This window comes from Carcharodon carcharias, chromosome 30, assembly GCF_017639515.1.
Source record: "Carcharodon carcharias isolate sCarCar2 chromosome 30, sCarCar2.pri, whole genome shotgun sequence".
Classification (NCBI taxonomy): domain Eukaryota; kingdom Metazoa; phylum Chordata; class Chondrichthyes; order Lamniformes; family Lamnidae; genus Carcharodon; species Carcharodon carcharias.
In genome coordinates, this window is record NC_054496.1 from 26,184,647 (window position 1) to 26,207,577 (window position 22,931).

The following is a 22,931-nucleotide window of genomic DNA, read 5'->3' on the forward strand; positions in this document are numbered from 1 at the left end:
TTGGTTTGAGTGTCGTGGCATTTGATGTGGACCCTGAACACAAGTGTCAGCTATAGCTCAGTGGGTAGCTCTCTCACCTCTGAGTGAGAGGGTTGAGGGTTCGGGTCTGAAGCATCTCATCCCACCTGACACATCCAGTGCAGTGCTGGACCCTCTAGACCCTCTATTCAGTGACACATTCCCGGGGAGCCACTCCAAATAGTGACACGCTCAACAGTACTAAAGGAGTGCTGCACTGTTGGGGGCGCCTACTTTTGGAAGGTAGACACAAAAGAAATTGTGGGCACTGTTTTTAAGAAGAGCAGGGGAAATCCCCCCAGTGTTGTGGGCCAATATTTATCCTTCATCCGGCATCACCAAAACAGATCATCTGGCCATTTTGTCAAATTGCTGTCTGTGAGAGCTTGCGTTGCGCATATTGGTTGCTGCGTTTCCTACATTATAACGATGATTGCGCTTCAGAAGTACACCATTCATGGTAAAACGCTTTGGGATGATCTGAGATTGTGAAAGGCACTATAGAATATGGGAGTAGGCCATTCAGCCCTTTGCGCCTGCTCCACCATTCCATAAGATCATGGCTGATTTGGGTATGGTCTCAACTCCGCGTTCCTGCCTGCCCCCCATAACCCTCGACTCCCTTGCTTATTAAAAATCTGTCTACCCCTGTCTTGAATAAATTCAATAACCCCGCTTTCTGGGGAAGACAATTCCACTTAGTAATGACCCTTTGAGAGAAAAAAATTCTCCTCGTCTCCATCTTAAGTGGTAGACCTCTGATTCTTAAACTGTGTCGTACCGTGGACTCTGGCTGGAAAAATGTGACCTAGCCAGGTCTGCAGCTATTGGTTGGCCAATGCCCAGAACCTGTAAGGTCTGAGACTGGGAGTTTAACCCCATCTGCTCCCACATTCTTGCATGGGGGATGTGGGCATCACTTGCAAGGCCAGCATTTGTTGCCCATCCCTAATTGTCCTTGAACTACGTGGCTTGCTTGGCCGCTGTAGGGGGCAGTGAAGAGGCAACCACAGGGCTGTGGGTCTGGAGTCACAGGTAAACCAGACCATGTAAGAAAGGCTTTCCTTCGCTAAAAGACATGAGTGAACCAGATTGTTGTAAAAACCTATCGGTGATAGTTTCATGGTTACCATTACTGAAATGCACATTATATTCCAGATTTACTACTTGCATTTAAATTCCATCAGCTGCCATGGTGGGATTTGAACCCATTTTCCCTGGAGCATTAGCTTGGTCCTCTGAATTGCTAGTCTAGTGACATCACCATCTCCCCATACACAAGGTTTCTCATGCGCCTCTGTGAACAGCTCCAAGGAAATTGTCAGTCTGGAACTGAGTGGACATCTCCATCTTGTGCTACTGCGGCTCCATGAGAATTAAAGGGAATGATAGAGAGAACCCCTTTGTTCTGATGGGGGAGTCCAGGACTATAGAGCAGAACCTTAAAATTAGAGCCAGACTGTTCAGGATGATGTCTGGAAGCACTTGTTTACACACAAGGTGGTGGAAATCTGGAACACACTTCCCCAAAAAGCTGTTGAGGCTGAGGTCGAGAATTTCAACACTATCGTTCTTTGTTAGGCAAGGGCATTAATGATTATGGAAAAAAGGTAGGCAAATATAGTTGAGACACCACGATCTATATGAATGGTGGAACAGGTTTGAGAGGCTGAATGGTCTACTCCCATTCCTACGTCCCTAATAACTTCCTGTCATTGCAAATTTTATAAAACTGATGCCATTTCTGCTGTTCAGTTACAGACTTCCTAGTTGTGGCGAATTATCTCCACTCTCGTCATGCTCGGAGGAGTTTGCAGGTGCCCAGTGCCCAGAGCCTACCTTGCCTGGCACAGTATTTGTTTGGCACGGTCCTTAGCTGGCGACCTGGTTTCTGTAACAGCTGCTCTCCAACGTGTTGCTTCCTTTCAGTTTCTAGATACAGACAACTTCCTGGTCAACCCCGACACCTTAAATCTTCTGATCGCGGAGAATAAAACAGTTGTTGCCCCGATGTTGGACTCGCGCTCGGCATATTCCAATTTCTGGTGTGGAATGACCTCGGAGGTTTGTATAGATCTATTTTCTTCTTCAGCTTCCATTTCATGCACCAGTTTCTCAACTGATGGCCTTGAATGATCTTAAATTCTTGGCAGAGCTTCCTGTTTGCTTTGTTTCCAGCCTCTGTAAGCCCCCTTTCCTTTGCCCCAGTATTGGTGACAAAGCCTTCGTCTGCCTTGTCCAGATGTCCAGATTCTCCAGAGTTTGCTCACTCTCTTGCTTGCGCCCCTCTCCCTCGCGCCCCTCTCCCTTGGCTCCCCTCTCCCCATCGGTCCCCCTGCTCTCCCCCTAACACACTATAATCTCTCTATTATCACCCTCCCCGCCTCTCCGCATCTGGTTCCGCTGTCTATGTTCGTACCTATCTTTTCAACCAAGTGTTTTTATTGATCATTCCCACCGAAGGAGGCCATTCGGCCCATCATGCCTTTTTTTTATTCTTTCGCGGAATGTGTGTGTCAACATATTTATTGCCCACCCATAATTGCCCTTGAGAAGTGGTGTGCAGGGTAATTAAGGTAAGTGAGCATGGATTCATTAAGGGAAGCATCATGTTGAACTAACTTGGAAGTTTTTGAGGAGGTAACAGAAAAGTTTGATAAGGGCAGCACTGTTGTGGTTTATATGGATTTTCAGAAGGCATTTGATATAGTGCAACACAACAGATTTGTGAGCAAAATTCTAGCTCATGGAATAGAAGGGAAAGTAGGCACTTGGATAAAAAATTGGCTGAGTGATAGGAAACAGAGAGTAGTGATAAATGGTTGTTTTTCAGATTGGGGGAAGGGTGTGTAGGGGAGTTCCCCAGGGGTCAGTGTTGGGACCCTTGCTCTTCCTGATATATTAATGACCTAGACTGTGGTGCTCAGGGCGTGATTTCAAAATTTGCAAATGATCCGAAGATTGGAAATGTTGTCAAGTGTGAAGAGGATAGCCTTGAACTTCAAAAGGATATCAACATGTTGGTGGATTGGGCAGAGAAGTGGCAGATGAAGTTCAAAGCAGAGAAGTGTGAGGTGATTCATTTTGGCAGGAATAATGTGGTGAGACCGTATAAAATAAAGGGAGAAACTCTAAAGGAGGTGCACGAACAGAAGGACCTTGGTATATATATATATATATATATATATATATAGTTCATTGAAGATGGCAGGGCATGTTGAGAGAGCAGTTAATAAAGTATAATGTATTTAGACTTTATTAATAGGGGCATTGAGTACAAGAGTAAGGAGATCATGTTGAACTTGTATAAGACACTAGTTAGGCCTCATCTGGAGTACTGCGTCCAGTTCTGGACGCCATACTTGAGGAAGAATGTGAAGGCATTAGAGAGAGTACAGTGGAGATTCACAAGAATGATTCCAGGAATAAAGAACTGTAGTTATGAGGATAGATTGGAGAGGTTGGTACTGTTTTCCTTGGAGAAAAGAAGGCTGAAAGGAGACTTGTTAGAGTTATCCACGACCCTGAGGGGTATGGACAGGGTAAATAGTGAGAAACTGTGGCCACTCAAGACAGCATCAAGAACTAGAGGGCACAGATTCAACATAATTGAGAAAAGGAGTAAAAGTGATGTGAGGAAAAACTTTTTCACCCAGAAGTTGGAGCTCAGAACGAACTTCCTGAGAGAATGGTAGAGGCAGGTTCAATCCAGGTATTCAAAAGGGAATTGGATGGCTATCTGAAAAGAGAGAATGTTCAAGGATACGAACATAAGACAAGGGAGTGGGATCAGGTAGAATGTTCATTCAGAGAGCCAATGCAGACTCAATGGGCAAAATGGCCTCTTTCTGCACCATAAAGATTCAGCGATTCTGTGCTTCTTGAACCACTGCAGTCCATGTGGTGTAGGAGGGAGTTCCAGAATTTTGACCCAGTGACAGTGAAGGAACGGCGATATATTTCCAAGTCAGGATGGTGAGTGGCTTGATGGGGAACTTGCAGGTGATGATGTTCCCATGCATCTGTTGCCTTGACCTTCTAGGTGGTAGAGGTCATGTGTTTGGATGGTGCTGTGTAAGGAGGCTTGATGAGTTACTTCAATGCATCTTGTAGATGGTACACACTGTTCTGAAGTGGTGGATGGGGTGCCAATCAAGCTGGCTATTTTGTCCTGAATGGTGTTCAGCTTCTTGAGTGTTGTTGGAACTGCAGTCATCCAGGCAAATGGAGAGTATTGCATCACACTCCTGACTTGTGCCTTGTAGGCGGTGGACAGGCTTTGGGGACTCAGGAGGTGAGTTACTCATTGCAGAATTCCCAACCTCTGTTGCTGTTATTTGAAGGAGCTACCCATTTAGTCCCACTCCCCTGTCCTCTCCAAATAACCCTATAAATTTCTCCCCTTCCAATAATATTTACAGTCCTTTTTGAAAGCTACAAATGAATTTTCTTTGAAGGCAGTGCGTTCCACATCATCATAACTTGCTACGCAAAAGTTTAATTCCTCATCTCACCCCTGGCTATTTTGCCAATTAACCTTATATCTGTCCCCCCTGCCAGTGGAAACACTTCCTCCCTATTTGCTCTTACCCAATATCTTTTTAACTGTATTTCTCCCCTCTCTTTCTTCCTCCATCCCCCGACGCATTTTGTGATATCCTCTGCATTGTGAATGCAAGTTGTTATAGGCTACCAATTTGTTTGATGACGTGCCGGATCATGAACCTGGGGTCTGGTATGTTTGTTAAAGTCTGCTTCCACTTCCCAAGCACACTTTCACCTTGAGGGTGCTGCTTGAGTATCGCACTTCACAGCCTAGTGGGAGCTCACTGGGAAATCAATGACCAAACTCCTCTGACAATGGGGGGCACACGGTACCAGCCCCCACTATAGACAGTGAAGGTCAGCTCACACTTGAGTTGGCAGGGAAGGTGTGGAGATGTATATAGTTCACACCTCCCACATTGCTGCATCTGCTTTAGCTGGCACTGGGATGAGTCAGTGCAGTGTAGCCAGGCTTCTATCACCGCGCTCCAACCCTGTACCAGACAGGCATCTTGCAGCTCCAACCTTGTACCAGACTGGCACCATCACAGCTCCAACCCTATAGCAGACTGGCATCATCGCAGTTCCAACCCTGTACCGGACTGGCACCATCACAGCTCCAACCCTGTAGCAGACTGGCATCACTGTGCTCCAACCCTTGACCAGACTGGTGTCACCATGCTCCAATCCTGTACCAGACTGGCATCAATGTGCTCCAATCCTGTACCAGACTGGCATCAATGTGCTCCAATCCTGTACCAGACTGGCATCAATGTGCTCCAATCCTGTACCAGACTGGCATCACCATGCTCCAACCCTTGACCAGACTGGCATCAATGTGCTCCAATCCTGTACCAGACTGGCATCACCGTGCTCCAATCCTGTACCAGACTGACATCAATGTGCTCCAACCCTGTACCAGACTGGCATCACCGTGCTCCAATCCTGTACCAGACTGGCATCACCGTGCTCCAATCCTGTACCAGACTGACATCAATGTGCTCCAACCCTGTACCAGACTGGCATCACCGTGCTCCAATCCTGTACCAGACTGGCATCAATGTGCTCCAATCCTGTACCAGACTGGCATCACCGTGCTCCAATCCTGTACCAGACTGGCATCAATGTGCTCCAATCCTGTACCAGACTGACATCAATGTGCTCCAATCCTGTACCAGACTGGCATCACCGTGCTCCAATCCTGTACCAGACTGGCATCACCGTGCTCCAATCCTGTACCAGACTGGCATCAATGTGCTCCAATCCTGTACCAGACTGGCATCAATGTGCTCCAATCCTGTACCAGACTGGCATCAATGTGCTCCAATCCTGTACCAGACTGGCATCAATGTGCTCCAATCCTGTACCAGACTGACATCACCGTGCTCCAATCCTGTACCAGACTGGCATCAATGTGCTCCAATCCTGTACCAGACTGACATCAATGTGCTCCAATCCTGTACCAGACTGGCATCACCGTGCTCCAATCCTGTACCAGACTGGCATCACCGTGCTCCAATCCTGTACCAGACTGGCATCAATGTGCTCCAATCCTGTACCAGACTGGCATCAATGTGCTCCAATCCTGTACCAGACTGGCATCAATGTGCTCCAATCCTGTACCAGACTGGCATCAATGTGCTCCAATCCTGTACCAGACTGGCATCACCGTGCTCCAATCCTGTACCAGACTGGCATCACCGTGCTCCAATCCTGTACCAGACTGGCATCAATGTGCTCCAATCCTGTACCAGACTGGCATCAATGTGCTCCAATCCTGTACCAGACTGACATCAATGTGCTCCAATCCTGTACCAGACTGGCATCAATGTGCTCCAATCCTGTACCAGACTGGCATCAACGTGCTCCAATCCTGTACCAGACTGGCATCAATGTGCTCCAATCCTGTACCAGACTGGCATCAATGTGCTCCAATCCTGTACCAGACTGGCATCAATGTGCTCCAATCCTGTACCAGACTGGCATCAATGTGCTCCAATCCTGTACCAGACTGACATCACCGTGCTCCAATCCTGTACCAGACTGACATCAATGTGCTCCAATCCTGTACCAGACTGGCATCAATGTGCTCCAATCCTGTACCAGACTGGCATCAATGTGCTCCAATCCTGTACCAGACTGGCATCACCGTGCTCCAATCCTGTACCAGACTGGCATCAATGTGCTCCAATCCTGTACCAGACTGACATCAATGTGCTCCAATCCTGTACCAGACTGGCATCAATGTGCTCCAATCCTGTACCAGACTGGCATCACCGTGCTCCAATCCTGTACCAGACTGGCATCAATGTGCTCCAACCCTGTACCAGACTGGCATCAATGTGCTCCAATCCTGTACCAGACTGGCATCAATGTGCTCCAATCCTGTACCAGACTGACATCAATGTGCTCCAATCCTGTACCAGACTGGCATCAATGTGCTCCAATCCTGTACCAGACTGGCATCAATGTGCTCCAATCCTGTACCAGACTGGCATCAATGTGCTCCAACCCTGTACCAGACTGGCATCAATGTGCTCCAATCCTGTACCAGACTGGCATCAATGTGCTCCAATCCTGTACCAGACTGGCATCAATGTGCTCCAACCCTGTACCAGACTGGCATCAATGTGCTCCAACCCTGTACCAGACTGGCATCAATGTGCTCCAATCCTGTACCAGACTGGCATCAATGTGCTCCAACCCTGTACCAGACTGGCATCAATGTGCTCCAACCCTGTACCAGACTGGCATCAATGTGCTCCAATCCTGTACCAGACTGGCATCAATGTGCTCCAATCCTGTACCAGACTGGCATCAATGTGCTCCAATCCTGTACCAGACTGGCATCAATGTGCTCCAATCCTGTACCAGACTGGCATCAATGTGCTCCAATCCTGTACCAGACTGGCATCAATGTGCTCCAATCCTGTACCAGACTGGCATCAATGTGCTCCAATCCTGTACCAGACTGGCATCAATGTGCTCCAATCCTGTACCAGACTGGCATCAATGTGCTCCAACCCTGTACCAGACTGACATCACCATGCTCCAACCCTGTACCAGACTGGCATCAATGTGCTCCAACTCTGTACCAGACTGGCATCACCGTGCTCCAATCCTGTACCAGACTGGCATCAATGTGCTCCAATCCTGTACCAGACTGGCATCACCGTGCTCCAACCCTGTACCAGACTGGCATCACTATGCTCCAACCCTGTACCAGACTGGCATCAATGTGCTCCAATCCTGTACCAGACTGGCATCAATGTGCTCCAATCCTGTACCAGACTGGCATCAATGTGCTCCAACCCTGTACCAGACTGGCATCAATGTGCTCCAATCCTGTACCAGACTGGCATCACCGTGCTCCAACCCTGTACCAGACTGACATCACCACGCTCCAACCCTGTACCAGACTGGCATCAATGTGCTCCAATCCTGTACCAGACTGGCATCAATGTGCTCCAATCCTGTACCAGACTGGCATCAATGTGCTCCAATCCTGTACCAGACTGGCATCAATGTGCTCCAATCCTGTACCAGACTGGCATCACCGTGCTCCAACCCTGTACCAGACTGGCATCACCGTGCTCCAACCCTGTACCAGACTGGCATCACTATGCTCCAATCCTGTACCAGACTGGCATCACCATGCTCCAATCCTGTACCAGACTGGCATCACCGTGCTCCAATCCTGTACCAGACTGGCATCAATGTGCTCCAATCCTGTACCAGACTGGCATCAATGTGCTCCAATCCTGTACCAGACTGGCATCAATGTGCTCCAATCCTGTACCAGACTGGCATCAATGTGCTCCAATCCTGTACCAGACTGGCATCAATGTGCTCCAATCCTGTACCAGACTGGCATCAATGTGCTCCAATCCTGTACCAGACTGGCATCAATGTGCTCCAATCCTGTACCAGACTGGCATCACCGTGCTCCAACTCTGTACCAGACTGGCGTCACCGTGCTCCAATCCTGTACCAGACTGGCATCAATGTGCTCCAATCCTGTACCAGACTGGCATCAATGTGCTCCAATCCTGTACCAGACTGGCATCAATGTGCTCCAATCCTGTACCAGACTGGCATCAATGTGCTCCAACCCTGTACCAGACTGGCATCAATGTGCTCCAATCCTGTACCAGACTGGTGTCACCATGCTCCAACCCTGTACCAGACTGGCATCAATGTGCTCCAATCCTGTACCAGACTGGCATCAATGTGCTCCAATCCTGTACCAGACTGGCATCAATGTGCTCCAATCCTGTATCAGACTGGCATCAATGTGCTCCAATCCTGTACCAGACTGGCATCAATGTGCTCCAATCCTGTACCAGACTGGCATCACCACGCTCCAACCCTGTACCAGACTGGCATCACCGTGCTCCAACCCTGTACCAGACTGGCATCACCGTGCTCCAACCCTGTAGCAGACTGGCATCACCGTGCTCCAACCCTGTACCAGACTGGCATCACCGTGCTCCAACCCTGTATCAGACTGGCATCAATGTGCTCCAACCCTGTACCAGACTGGCATCAATGTGCTCCAACCCTGTACCAGACTGGCATCAATGTGCTCCAATCCTGTACCAGACTGGCATCAATGTGCTCCAATCCTGTACCAGACTGGCATCAATGTGCTCCAATCCTGTACCAGACTGGCATCACCACGCTCCAACCCTGTACCAGACTGGCATCACCGTGCTCCAACCCTGTATCAGACTGGCATCACCGTGCTCCAACCCTGTACCAGACTGGCATCACCACGCTCCAACCCTGTAGCAGACTGGCATCACCGTGCTCCAACCCTGTATCAGACTGGCATCACCGTGCTCCAACCCTGTAGCAGACTGGCATCACCACGCTCCAACCTTGTATCAGACTGGCATCACCATGCTCCAACCTTGTACCAGACTGGCATCACCGTGCTCCAACCCTGTATCAGACTGGCATCACCACGCTCCAACCCTGTAGCAGACTGGCATCACCACGCTCCAACCCTGTAGCAGACTGGCATCACCGTGCTCCAACCCTGTACCAGACTGGCATCACCACGCTCCAACCCTGTAGCAGACTGGCATCACCGTGCTCCAACCCTGTACCAGACTGGCATCACCGTGCTCCAACCCTGTAGCAGACTGGCATCACCGTGCTCCAACCCTGTATCAGACTGGCATCACCACGCTCCAACCCTGTAGCAGACTGGCATCACCGTGCTCCAACCCTGTATCAGACTGGCATCACCACGCTCCAACCCTGTAGCAGACTGGCATCACCGTGCTCCAACCCTGTAGCAGACTGGCATCACCGTGCTCCAACCCTGTAGCAGACTGGCATCACTGTGCTCCTACCCTGTAGCGGACTGGCATCACCGTGCTCCTACCCTGTACCAGACTGGCATCACCACGCTCCTACCCTGTAATGAACTGGCATCACCGTGCTCCTACCCTGTAGTGGACTGGCATCACCACGCTCTTACCCTGTAATGGACTGGCATCACTGTGCTCCTACCCTGTAGCGGACTGGCATCGCTGTGCTCCTACCCTGTAGCGGACTGGCATCGCTGTGCTCCTACCCTGTAGCGGACTGGCATCGCTGTGCTCCTACCCTGTAGCGGACTGGCATCGCTGTGCTCCTACCCTGTAGTGGATTGGTATTGCCACGCTCCTACCCTGTAACGTTCTGGCATCACCACGCTCCTACCCTGTAATGGACTGGCATCGCCATGCTCCTACCTGTAGCGGATTGGCATTGCCACGCTCCTACCCTGTACCAGACTGGCATCAATGTGCTCCTACCCTGTATCAGCCTTTAATATTTCACTTAAAACCCCCCTTGCTGGCAGTGCCTAGGAGTGGTTGCCTGAGATTGGCCTTGAGCCCCTTGACATTACGGAATCTGCTGTGTTTGAGTTGAAGCTATGTTGCTCAGTAACACTTCCTTTGCTTGCAAGGGTTATTACAAGCGGACCCCAGCCTATGTCCCTATACGGAAACGGGACAGACTGGGCTGCTTCCCGGTGGTCATGGTCCACTCCACGATGCTGATCGACCTCCGCAAAGAGGCCTCAAAGGAACTGGCATTTTACCCTCCACACCCAGACTATACCTGGTCTTTCGATGACATCATTGTCTTTGCATTTTCGTGCCGACAAGCAGGTGAGCAACAGGATCCAGCCCGCCCTACCTGACTGGGCGCATGGAGCTGTGGAGGGATGCGGGCTGCACAGAGCATTCATACGTGGACTGACGTTGTGGTCTAATCCTGAGGCTGCGCAACAAGCCTCCTCAGTTATATAATCCCTTAATCCTCTATGCTCAAAGAAATGCAAGCCTTTTGTTTTCAAATAGTCATCTGGTGGTACAGAACTTGAGTATTGCTGAAAAAAGAGACATGCTGTCGAACTTTTTTGTCTCGCACTCATCAGGTCAGATTGTCTCAACAGGAACAATGAATTGTGCTGCATGAGAAGAGGGTGCTGATTGGTTGGCAAGTGGAGTCTGGTTGGTAGAGTCACTGTCATGGCGAATGCACCAGGGAACAGTTAACTGCCAAGCTTCGACAGCATGACTCTTATTTTCACTGATACTTTCTTTTAAATCCCCTTGAATGAAGGAGGTGACTGTTGCCTCTGACCTTCACCACACCTCACCAGAAGGGCTGTGGTTAAACAGTAGAAAGATACCTTTGAGCAAGTTGTGTTACCGCTACTGGATGTGCCACTGAGCTTGGGTTTTAAAGTGACACAGGAACAGGATGAGACCATTCAGCCCATCCAGCTGTTCAGTAAGATCATGGCTTCCATTGCTCCATCTCCCTCAATCATCTTGCCTAAAATTCTTGTCAATTTCATTTTTGAAATTTTTATTAGACTCCCATCACCACCACCCTCCACACCCCCACCTCGCCCCAGTCTCCACAAATTTCTATAGAAGATAGCAGGAGTTTCCTGTTCACAAATTGGCTGCTGTGTTTCATACATTACAACAGTGATTACATGTTGAAAGTGCTTTATTGGCTGTGATGCTCTTTGGAGTGTCCTGAGCTCATGAAAGGAGCTATATAAATGCAAGTTATTGTTTTATCTCACACTCACATCATGTATCACGAACATGACAATATACACTGAACTATGGCACATATCTTGTACTTCCCACGTGCATGCACGTAATTGATACCCGTGGATCTTGTGTTTTACCCGCCTGTGTACTTTGCACGGTGAATGTAGCTGCAATAATGCAAATGCTTTGGTTCTATTTCAGGAGTCCAGATGTATATCTGTAATAAAGAACACTATGGGTTCCTGCAGGTGCCACTGAAGTCAACCAGCACCATGCAGGATGAGGTGGACAGCTTCATTCATGTGCATTTGGAAGTTATGGGTAAGTGACACAAAGTGATTTTCTGGAGCATCACGAGTTGTCTGTTGGGGATTATTGGGACTTGATATCCTTGACCTCATTGACTGACTTGTATATTCCTACAAGTCAAATCAGGCTAATTTACATTGTGGCTGTGTCCATGAGATTTTTTTTTTTGCATTCTTCTTTCCTGAGATGTGCGCCCTACTGACATTTGTTGCCCATCCCGTATTGCCCTTAACCTGAGTGGCTTGCTCGGCCATTTCGGAGGGCACTTGAGAGTCAAGCTCATTACTGAGGGTCTGGAGTCACATGTAGGGCAGGCCAGGTAAGGACACCACCGTCTCCTCCAGTAAGATAGGTTTACTCTATGGCTGGTCCACGAAAGTCATTGGCAAGGGAACTGGGGAGATGGGACGCAGGGAGAGAGAGAAGGAGATCCCCATCTTATAAATGGAATGAGATGTTATGATTTGGAAAGCCCTGCTTGAAAGGGTGGTGGAAGGAGGTTTGAGACTGACTTTCAAGTAGGAACTAGATAAATCCTCGAAAAGGAAAAGATTGCTGGTTTATGTGGAAAGATGGGGGGGACTAATTGGAATAGCTCTCAAAGAGCTGGCATAGGCTCGATGGGCTGTATGATCTCCTCCTGTTCAATGAGGAGATAACTGCAGCACAGCTTGTGGGTACTGAGTGGGCAGGATTTTTAGGTTGGCAGGCAGGCCCGATTGGCGGGAACAGACCACCGCCCGCGTTCGGCCCCCGCCCGCGATTTCACACTGGCTGGCCAATTAACGGTCAGCCAGCGTGAAGCCCGCGCTGAGAAGCTCGTCGTTGCCAGGTTTGGGAGGCTGAGAGGAGGGTGGGAGGAGGGTGGGTGCTGACAGGGGCGCTGGTGAACTCTGAATGAAAGCTCCCAGAAGGTAGAGAGTTGCCTCAGGGAGCCGAAGACTTGAAAACAATTAAGTAAATAAAGTTTGTAAAATTAGGGGGAGAAAATGTCCAAGTGTCACAATCAGTCACCTGAATATATACAGGATAAAAATACCGTCCGTAGATTTTTATTTTAAATTTAATATCGGAAACCTCATCCCGCCCTTGGATGAGGTTTCCTGAAAAATGCAAAGTCCGCCTGGCTTGACTCGCCCGTCCGCCGACTGTAAGGTTGGATGGACCACGGAAAACCGAGACAATTACAACTTCATTGACCTTTTAATAAGCCTCTTCATTGTCGGCGGGCACACATCCGACTTTGGCGTGTGACTGCCGCCTGAAATATCGTGCTAGCCCGGGATGACATCGGGACACTCGCCCAAAGTCATCCTGCGTGATTTACCGTCCGATCAAGTCGAGCTGCCCCTCCCCGCCCCCGCCCCTCCCCCCGTCCCTGCCCCCGCCTGCCAAGCTGAAAATTCTTTCCAGTGCCTGTGAGAGATCCAGTGGTGAATGCTCCATATTTTGACACTCTGTTTATGTTTTAGTGAACCATTCCCCCATGGAGCCATCCAAGTACTTGTCTGTGGCACCAAAGTACCCGGATAAGATGGGCTTCGACGAGGTAAGGCTTTATCTTAACTTGCTCTTGGGATGTGAGCGTTGCTGGCAAGGCTGGCATTTGTTGCCCCTCCCTTCCCTCAGTTGCCCTGAGAAGGTTGTGATTGGCTTTCTCCCTGACCCACTGCAGCCCTTGTAGTATGGGTGTGTAGGTAGCAGTTTCAGGACTTTGACCCTGTAGCGATGAAAGAACGTCGATGTATGTCCAAATCAGGGAGAGGGAATCAAGAAGCGATGGTGTTCTCACAACATTGCTGCTCTTGTACTTTTTGGTTGTAGGGGCTTCAGAGCATCTTCTAATTAGAATGCCTTCCATTTTTGGATCACTGTCTTGTTGGCCGAGGATCCACTTTTCACTGTGCAGGTTGAATTGATTAACAGACTCCCGGCTGACCAGTGTCAGTGAGGTGACATGTGCGTACCTGTCTTATTGGAAGCAACCTCACTGATCATTCAACTTGAAACACCTCTTGCCTTTTATCTTCTAGATTTTTCTGATTAACTTGAAGCGTCGCCCAGATAGGAGAATGCGAATGCTTCGTACTCTGTACGAGCAGGAAATAGCGTGTAAAGTCATTGATGCAGTCGATGGAAGGTAACAGTTTTGTAATCGATTGCTGACACAATGCGTGAAACAAGGTTGCACTCCTGCTGCTTATGTTAACTTTGCATAGAAGCTTGGAGTACCATGTACAACCTTGTTGTCCACATTACAACAAAGGATATAGGGGCAATGGAGAAGGTACAAAAAAGATCTGCAACAGTGACAGTAGAACTGAAAGGTTATAACTATTAGGAAAGCTGGGACAAGATAAGACTGAGAGGTGACCTCAGGTTAAGAAAGGGTTTGACATAATGAAAATGTTTCCAAAATGAGGGGCCATAAATAGATGCATTTAAGTAAATACAAGATAAATATGAGGGAGAAAGGATAAGGTTAAATAAAAAGGAAATTCGGATAGAGCACAGACTAATTGGGCCCAATGGCCTCTTTCTGTGGTATAAATTCTATGTCATTTTTCAAGGACTGCCAATACTCTGGTGCCGCTACAATAATAGTGATACATATGAGAAGGCACAAAGATGACAGCCATTTCTTGTGTTCGAAGGCATATTGTACTACGCACTATACTATTCTTCACTCAGTGTAATGTTTCCAAAGGAGCGATGTGGGTAATGATCAGAAAGTGAAAATGTTTGTGGTTGGTGGGGGGGGGTGAGGGGAGGGGGGCACAGGTTGTTTTGGAAGGATTGGGTATTTGGGAGGCCTTTGAAAGATGAGAGTGCTGGCAAAGCAGAGTGTCTTTGAAAAAGGCTGGGTGTAGTGGCTGAAGGTTAGTCTCCAAGGGCAGAGCAGAAAGCAATTATTACCCCAGGGCTCACAGGATTGGATGTAGAGCCATTAGGGTGGAACGAGGATGTGGAGTAATTTTGAAGGGGGAGATCGGGAATAAGTCCATTGAGGACAGGGAGGGAATGGAGTGGATGGATGTGGGAAGCTTTTGATCAGCTGAAATTTGTGGAGATGACTCCGCAAGTGTTTGAGAAGTTTGTCAAGGTGGTGAAGGCTCAAGGTCTCACCAGCGCTGGGGGTATAAATGTGCTGTGTTCTGGGTGGTGCAAGCAGGAATTCTTAGCAGCAGACTGGATGTGGGGTTTAAGGCTGAAGTTGGGGCTGAACAAGATGGTGCGGTGCGTTGCCAGGTTTGGCCCAAGCAGACAGCCAGGGAGGTCAATGGAGTTGGATCCAGATGCTTGCAGATACTGGCATGATTCTTGATGTGAAGCTGTAGGTTCAGTCATTTTTCTGCCTGGAGAATTTAGTTTCCACAGAAAGTTGGAAAACCCTCTACTGCACTGCAATAATCAAACCCAGTTATATGAAGCATGTGTTTTTTTATTCGTTCCTGGGATGTGGGTGTCGCTGGCTAGGTCAGCATATATTGCACATCCCAAATTGCCCTTGTTCAGTGGTTAGTTAAGAGTCAACCACATTGCTGTGGGTCTGGAGCCAGCCACATGTAGGCCAGACCTTCCCTAAAGGACATTAGTGAACCAGATGTGTTCTTACAACAATCGCAATGGTTTCATCGTCACCATCAGACTTTTAATTCCAGATTTTTATTGAATTCAAATTTCAGCATCTGTCCTGGTGGGATTCGAACCCGGGTCACCGGAATGTTACCCTGGGTCTCTGGAATACTAGTCCAGTGACAATACCACCATGCCACCACCTTCCCAATGTGATTTTGGTATTGTTGTAAATATAAAACTGATGAATTCTCTGCCTGTCAGTACCTGCACCAATTCATCCCAGGGCTTCCGGTTCGCAATACCATAGATATTACCCTCTTAGTGTCTCGTTCTCAATGACTGGGTGTCCTAGGCTCCCTCCCATCCCATTTTCATCTCAAACTGGCTAATCAGAAGACATATTTGTTGGGCTATTAATCTACATTCAGTCACAGCCTGTCACTTGTGATGATGGCAGTTTTTATTGTGTTGAATTTGTTTCCGTCAAAATCCTAATAAATGGTTAAAAAAGATATAGAATGGGTTACGTGTTTTAACAAGCAACAGCCACTGTATGGAGTGATTCCAAGGCAGGGTTCAGGATTCCAAGAATCTACTGTTATTTGTATCCCATTGCTGTACAACATTTGCAGTGACATTTCTTGCTTGGATGATGGCGATCTTCTCGCAGACCTCTTCATTCTTTTTGGGATGTGGGTGTGACTGGTAAGTCCAGCATTTGTTGCCCGTCCCGAATTGCCCTTTGAACTGAGTGGCTTGCTAGGCCATTTCAGAGGGCAGTCAAGAGTCAACCACATTACATGTAGGCCGGACCAGGTTGGGGCGGCAGATTTCCTTCCCTAAAGGACACCAGTGAACCACGTGGGTTTTTATGACAATTGACGATAGTTTTATGGTTGCTGAGACTAGCTTTCAATTCCAGATTTTATCCATTGAATTTAAATTCCACCAGCTGCTGAAGTGGGATTTGACCCCATGTTCCCAGAACATATAGCTTGGGCCTCTAGGTTACTAGTCCAATGGCATTACCATTATGCCACCTTTTCCCCCATAACCCACTTGTTTGTGTGGAAGTCATTGCCAAATGGGTGTAGTACCTCTCAGTGATCAATTGAACAGCTTTCTTGATGGTCTTGTTCCTGACACGAGCCATCGTGGATTCCAACCCCCACTGCATTACGTTCTGCATTATATACCGCCTATTATTTCAGAATCAGTTGCAGCTTGTCAGTTTAAACATTCTGAACTTTCCTAGCTCTATTATGTGAAGACAACCATGGGGAAGAGAGGGATTGATGGGTGAGGGCCAGTCAATCCGGATAAGTAGGGTTGACTTGTGAGAATGGGATGGGCTTGTCGGAGCCTAATGGCTTTGTATTCCTGAAAAGTGTTCTCTTCCTACGTGCTGCTTATTCTTCGTTCTTGATCTCCCATGTGGTGAAAGGTACAGACAACTGGAGTTGACTTAGAAGATCAGCCATGATCACATTGAACGATGGAACAGGCTAGAGGGGACAAATGGCCTGCACTTGCTCCTATTTCTGATGTTCTTAGTTGGTGTTTGCCTCCTGAAATGGGCTAATGCTTCTCCTATGAATCTTCCCAACAGAGCTTTCAACAGCAGCCAGATAAAGGCTCTTGGCATCACGATGATGGCAGATTATCAAGACCCATACTCGGGGCGGCCCTTGACCAAGGGGGAAATGGGTTGTTTTCTCAGTCACTACAACGTCTGGAAAGAGGTAAGAAGCCTCAGTATTGGGTGAGGGCCAGTGGGAGTTTGAGTCACTAAGTTGGCATTGTTCTTTGTAGCAATAATAGGGGAGCCGTACTAAGACTTATTCCCAAGTTACGTTCTGCCGGGTACTTGCTATGATCCAGTGAGTGCTGAAGCATTAACTATCATTCCAGGGCTGAGGATTAGTAGTAAGATATTGACTGAAGCTCTATGATAATCTGCTCAATACCTTAATGCTATGAAATGACAACCTTTTTTAATGTATAGAGATGAGTTAGTCTGAAGCTAATTTTCCGCAGGTGTTTCTCCTTTTCCTCTTTCATAACTTGAGCTAAAGATCTGCATAAACCCCAAAGAAAAATCTTAGAAGGGGGAACTCTTTATAAATTGCTGGCTAGGCCTTAGCTGGTGTATTGTGGCCAATTCAGGACCCCACGCTTTAGGAAGGATGTTGTGTCCTAGGATAGGGGCAAAGGAGATTTATTAGAGTGGTACCAGGGATGAGGGACTTCTGTTATAGGGACAGACCAGAGAAGCTGAGGCTGTTCTGCTTAGAGCAGAGAAGATTAAGATACCCTGGGATACGCATCACGTGGGCACAACATCTCTCCCTTGGGTCTGGGTGCTGTTACGGAAAGGGTTTAATTTGAAACATCACTGATTTTGCCCCTCACTACCCATCTGTCAACAAAAAGGTCGTCTAGATTTTTGATTTCCCCCTATATAAGTGGTGGCGTATTTTCCCCAACCCTTCAGTTTTGGAGTGATCCAATCCTCTATTAATAATCCTATAGCAAACTCGAGATAGGGTAAAATCAGAGGGTTAGTTTATTTTACACTCACTCAAAACGCATGGAAGAGGGTTCACAACGTTCCTCCACCACCTTTTTTCTTTCCATTCATACAATAAAAAAAGGATAAAGAAAAGAAAAAGGTACAGGGCAAAACCACAGAGAAGATAAGGATTATTGTTTCATGTGAGTTCAGAATCAAAAGTCTAATGGTGTATTCCTTCAGAGGTTAGCAGACTGAAGCTGATGCTGAGTAATCAATTTTTCTAGTAGCGCTTGACTCCCACGATGGAGGAGAAGCAGGTAGCGAGGAATTAGTCTTGTTGTAGCACTGGTACAGAAGTTCAGATGTTCCAGAGGGCCAGGCAGTTTAAACCTGGACAGAGCTCTGGTTCTGCTGCTGTCCTGTTGATGGAAAATGGCAAACTGGCTTTGTTCAGCTCCGCAAGGCAATATTACAGGATCTAGCTGGTGGTGGGGTTGGGGGGTTGTGGCCAGGGGCTGGGGGGGGGGGGGGGGGGGGGGGGGTGAGTCATGTGACCTAGCTCCCATTTCTTCCCCTTGGCTTGGACAAAGGATGTATATTCCAGGTCTGAGATGGTTAATGTTTCATCAGTTAATAAGCACATAGGTTTCAGGGTCCCTTTGTCCTCGTGGACATATTATCTCCATTAATCAGAGCTCGGCCTTAGAAATGTGAAGGACTCTGTGCATTTCCTTGGAATTTGCTTTCTGCGGTCACAGGGGGCATTAATACATCTTACAAATAATGAGGACCCTACTGTTTTTTGAAGCTAGAAATTCCTTTTGTGTGAGTCATAGCTAGTCAGGCTTTAGTCAGTATAAAGCCTTTGTCTATTTAAAAAAATAATTTTATAAGGTAGTCAGGATTGTATATATATTTATATATATTCTCCTTCATATCTCATGGGCATGACAGTGCCCATTCTCCCTAGGGTATGGATCCCATTGACACTGACTCCCCCTGAGGTATGGGTCCCAGGGCACTGACACTCCCTAGGATACAAGCCCCATAGATGTGACAACTTTACCTGGGGACGGGCACCCCCTCTCACTGGGGTAGAAGTTCCACCGGCTCGACAACTTTCACTGGGGAATGAGCATCCCCACTTTCCCTGTGGTAGAAGCCCCATATACTTGACAACTCTTGGGCAGATGCCTGCTCCCCCTGAACTACGAGCACCAGCTTTCCCTGGGGTACGAGTGCCACAGGCACCCACTCTCCCTGGGGTACGAGTGCCCAGGCACCCACTCTCCCTGGGGTACGAGTGCCACAGGCACCCACTCTCCCTGGGGTACGAGTGCCCAGGCACCCACTCTCCCTGGGGTATGAGTGCCCAGGCACCCACTCTCCCTGGGGTATGAGTGCCCAGGCACCCACTCTCCCTGGGGTACGAGTGCCACAGGCACCCACTCTCCCTGGGGTACGAGTGCCACAGGCACCCACTCTCCCTGGGGTACGAGTGCCACAGGCACCCACTCTCCCTGGGGTACGAGTGCCACAGGCACCCACTCTCCCTGGGGTACGAGTGGCACAGGCACCCACTCTCCCTGGGGTACGAGTGCCACAGGCACCCACTCTCCCTTGGGTATGGGTGCCACAGGCAGCGCCCTGGATCCATGATGAAGAACCCCCGACAGCTGCAGCATGTCCTAACTTTGCTGTGTTTTATTTCCATTTATGGTTCTCACTTTGTTCCTCTGGTTTCCTGTAGATTGTTGAGCGAGGACTGCAGATATCGGTGGTGTTTGAAGACGATCTAAGGTTTGAGATTTTTTTCAAGCGAAGACTGAAATATCTGATGAAGGAAGTGGAGAAGGCCACACTCGACTGGGATCTGATGTGAGTCAGCAGAGAGAGCGCCCCGATCTGGTTTGCCTTTGACCTACCTCCATAACGTGCTCCATGCCACATTATTGCCACCTGCACCAGACACCATGGTAATCTAGGCAGAGTTGCTGGGGGGGTAGGTGTGCGGTTAAAGTGCATCTCTCTTACCGGTATTAGTAAACCTGGCAAGCATTCTGTGCTCCAGGGACTCGTTAACACCACTTTTGGGAGCACCTATATTTAGAGTCACCACCACCTCCTGAGGGCAATTAGAGATGACCAGTAAATGCTAGTTTTCCTACGCTGTCCAGGTCCAAACTTTGGCCCGTGTGCTATTTCTGCCCTTAATTCCCAAATTACAGCTGGAATTGTCTGTTGTTCCCCAGTTTCTGTTAATAGCTGTGTGGTCGGTTTGGCATAATTAGAAAGTGTTTACAGTTTCCACACCAAAATAAACACAATTATGTTTCAGGGCAATGATTGAGGCTCTGGTTAAACCACTAATGAGAGGACTGTGTGTGCTACAGTCAACTAGATCTGTGGTTGCATTCCAAATTGGGTACAGTCCCCCTGCACAGGGTCAAATGGACACTCAGTCTCTCAAATCTGCTCCACACAAGAACTATACATCACTACACAAAGGTGCCAGCTGTGTAACTCTCGCCTCTTGAGCCAGAGGGTCATGGATTCAATTCCCTTTTTTTTTTGCAAAAATATACTTTATTCATCAAATATCTGAAAGAATGTCACAAAACATTTCAAAATGGCCATCACAAAAAACGCAATAATATTCAAGATTTACACATAGATCATTTCGCACTCTGAGGTGCTTCAGTACAATTTTTGATGCATGTAGTATTCACTGCTTGTATTCAATGTGGGTCACACAGCCCGAGGGGTCTCTACAATTCCCAGCCCCTCGGTGCACTATGACTGAACGGTCTTAGCAACCTTTCCCCATTGTGCCTCTGAGGAGGCTGCCTCAAGCCTTAGTGCATCCCTCAACATGTAGTCCTGAACGTTAGAATGTACCAGTCTACAACACTCGGTCGGGGGAAACTCTTTACACTGGAAAGAGTTTCAAGTTTCGGGCAGACCAAAGAGCGCCTTTCACCAAGCTGATGATCCTCCAGCGACAGTTGATGTTTGTCTCGGTGTGTGTCCCTGGCAACAGCCTGTAGAGCACAGAGCCCTGCGTCACAGCACCGCTCGGTGTGAACCTCGACAAAAACCACTGCATCTCTCTCCAGACCTTCTTTGCAAAGGCACAATCCACAAGGAGGTGGACAACGGTCTCGTCCCCACCACAGCCACCTCGAGGGCAGCGTGCGGAGGGGGTGAGACTCCTGGGGTGTAGGAAGGATCTGAGGGGGAGGGCCTGTCTCACCACCAGTCAAGCTACATCTTGGCGCTTATTGGAAAGTTCTGGTGATGAGGCATTCTGCCAAATGACTTTGACAGTCTGCTCGGGGAACCATCCCATAGGATCCACCATCTCCTTTACCCACAGGGTCTCTAGAATGTTACATGCTGACCACTACCTGAAGGACTTGTGGATAAATATTTCCATGAAGGACAGGTGGTATGGCACAGTCCAACTACTTGGAGCATTCCACAGCAGCGTGGCCAGACCCATCCTTCACAACACCGGGGACAGCTAGAACCTCAGCATGTAGTGACACTTGGTGTTTGTGTACTGAGGATCTAAGCACAGCTTGATGCAGCCGCACGCAAAGGTGGCCATCAGTATGAGGGCGATGATTCATTTCCCACTCCAGAGACTTAAGCATATAATCCTGGCTGACACTCCTGGTGCTTGTACAGAGGGAGTGCTGTCTTGTCAGAGGCACTGCCTTTCGGGTAACACTAACCCAGGACCCATCTGCCCTCTCAGATGGATGTGAAAGATACCATGGCACTATTTGGAGAAGAGCTTCAACCAACTGAAGCAGTCCATGTCCAAATGTAGCAAGACCTGGACAACACCCAGGCTTGGGCTGACAAGTGGCAAGTAACATTCACGCCACACAGGTGCCAGGCAATGACCATCTCCAACAAGAGAGAATCCAGCCATCACCCTATGACATTCAATGACATCACTGAATCTCCACTATCAATATCCTGGGGGGTTACCGTTGACCAGAAACTGAACTGGACTAGCCATATAAATACTGTTGCTACAAGGGCAGGTCAGAGGCTTGGAATCCTGCATCAAGTAACTCACCTCGTGACTCCCCAAAGCCTGTCCACCATCTACAGGGCGCAAGTCAGGAGTGTGATGGAATACTCTCCACTTGCCTGGATGAGTGTAGCTCCCACAACACTCGAAGAAGCTTGATACCATCCAGGACAAAGCAGCCCGCCACCACCGACGCACAGTAGCAGCAGTGTGTACCATCTACAAGGTGCACTGCAGCAACTCACCAAGGCTCCTTCGACAGCACCTTCCAAACCCACAACCATTACCATCTAGAAGGACAAGGGTAGCAGATACGTGGGAACACCACCACCTGGAAGTTCCCCTCTAAGTCACTCACCATCCTGACTTGGAAATATATCACTGTTCCTTCACTGTCGCTGGGTCAAAATCCTGGAACTCCCTCCCTAACAGCACTGTGGGTGTACCTACACCATATGGACTGCAGCAGTTTAAGAAGGCAGCTCAGCACCACCTTCTCAAGGGCAACTAGGGATGGACAATAAATGCTGGCCCAGCCAGCAAACCCCATGGATGAATTTAAAAAAACACCCAAAAACAGATTACATGTCATTAATGTTTGTGGGATTGTGCTGTATGCAAATTAGTTGCCTTATGTTGGCTTGACGTCACATCTCACTTTATAACATTCCTTTGCAGTGCCTTTGGATGGTTTATCATGTCAAAGGTGCTATATAAGTACAAATTGTTGTTGAATTTCTCGACAATGAAAAAGGGGCAGCTGAAGGGTCAAATATTGCACCAAACGCAGGGACTTTGCAGTTGATGGCCTGGCAGTTGTAAAGCCATAACTGTTAATAGGTTTCGCAGC

General features: G+C 48.3%; 1 protein-coding gene across 1 annotated transcript in view; it reads left to right on the top strand.

Annotated features, from left to right (window-relative positions):
* The window catches only part of LOC121271310 (procollagen galactosyltransferase 1-like), a 56,140-nt gene that overhangs the window by 26,108 nt on the left and 7,101 nt on the right, over positions 1 to 22,931 (top strand). The window contains exons 4-10 of the mRNA XM_041177206.1: positions 1,948 to 2,082; positions 10,526 to 10,730; positions 11,835 to 11,954; positions 13,415 to 13,491; positions 13,976 to 14,082; positions 17,131 to 17,263; positions 19,787 to 19,914. Of these exons, the coding sequence (XP_041033140.1) occupies positions 1,948 to 2,082; positions 10,526 to 10,730; positions 11,835 to 11,954; positions 13,415 to 13,491; positions 13,976 to 14,082; positions 17,131 to 17,263; positions 19,787 to 19,914 (905 nt within the window). The remainder of the gene's footprint in view (positions 1 to 1,947; positions 2,083 to 10,525; positions 10,731 to 11,834; positions 11,955 to 13,414; positions 13,492 to 13,975; positions 14,083 to 17,130; positions 17,264 to 19,786; positions 19,915 to 22,931) is intronic.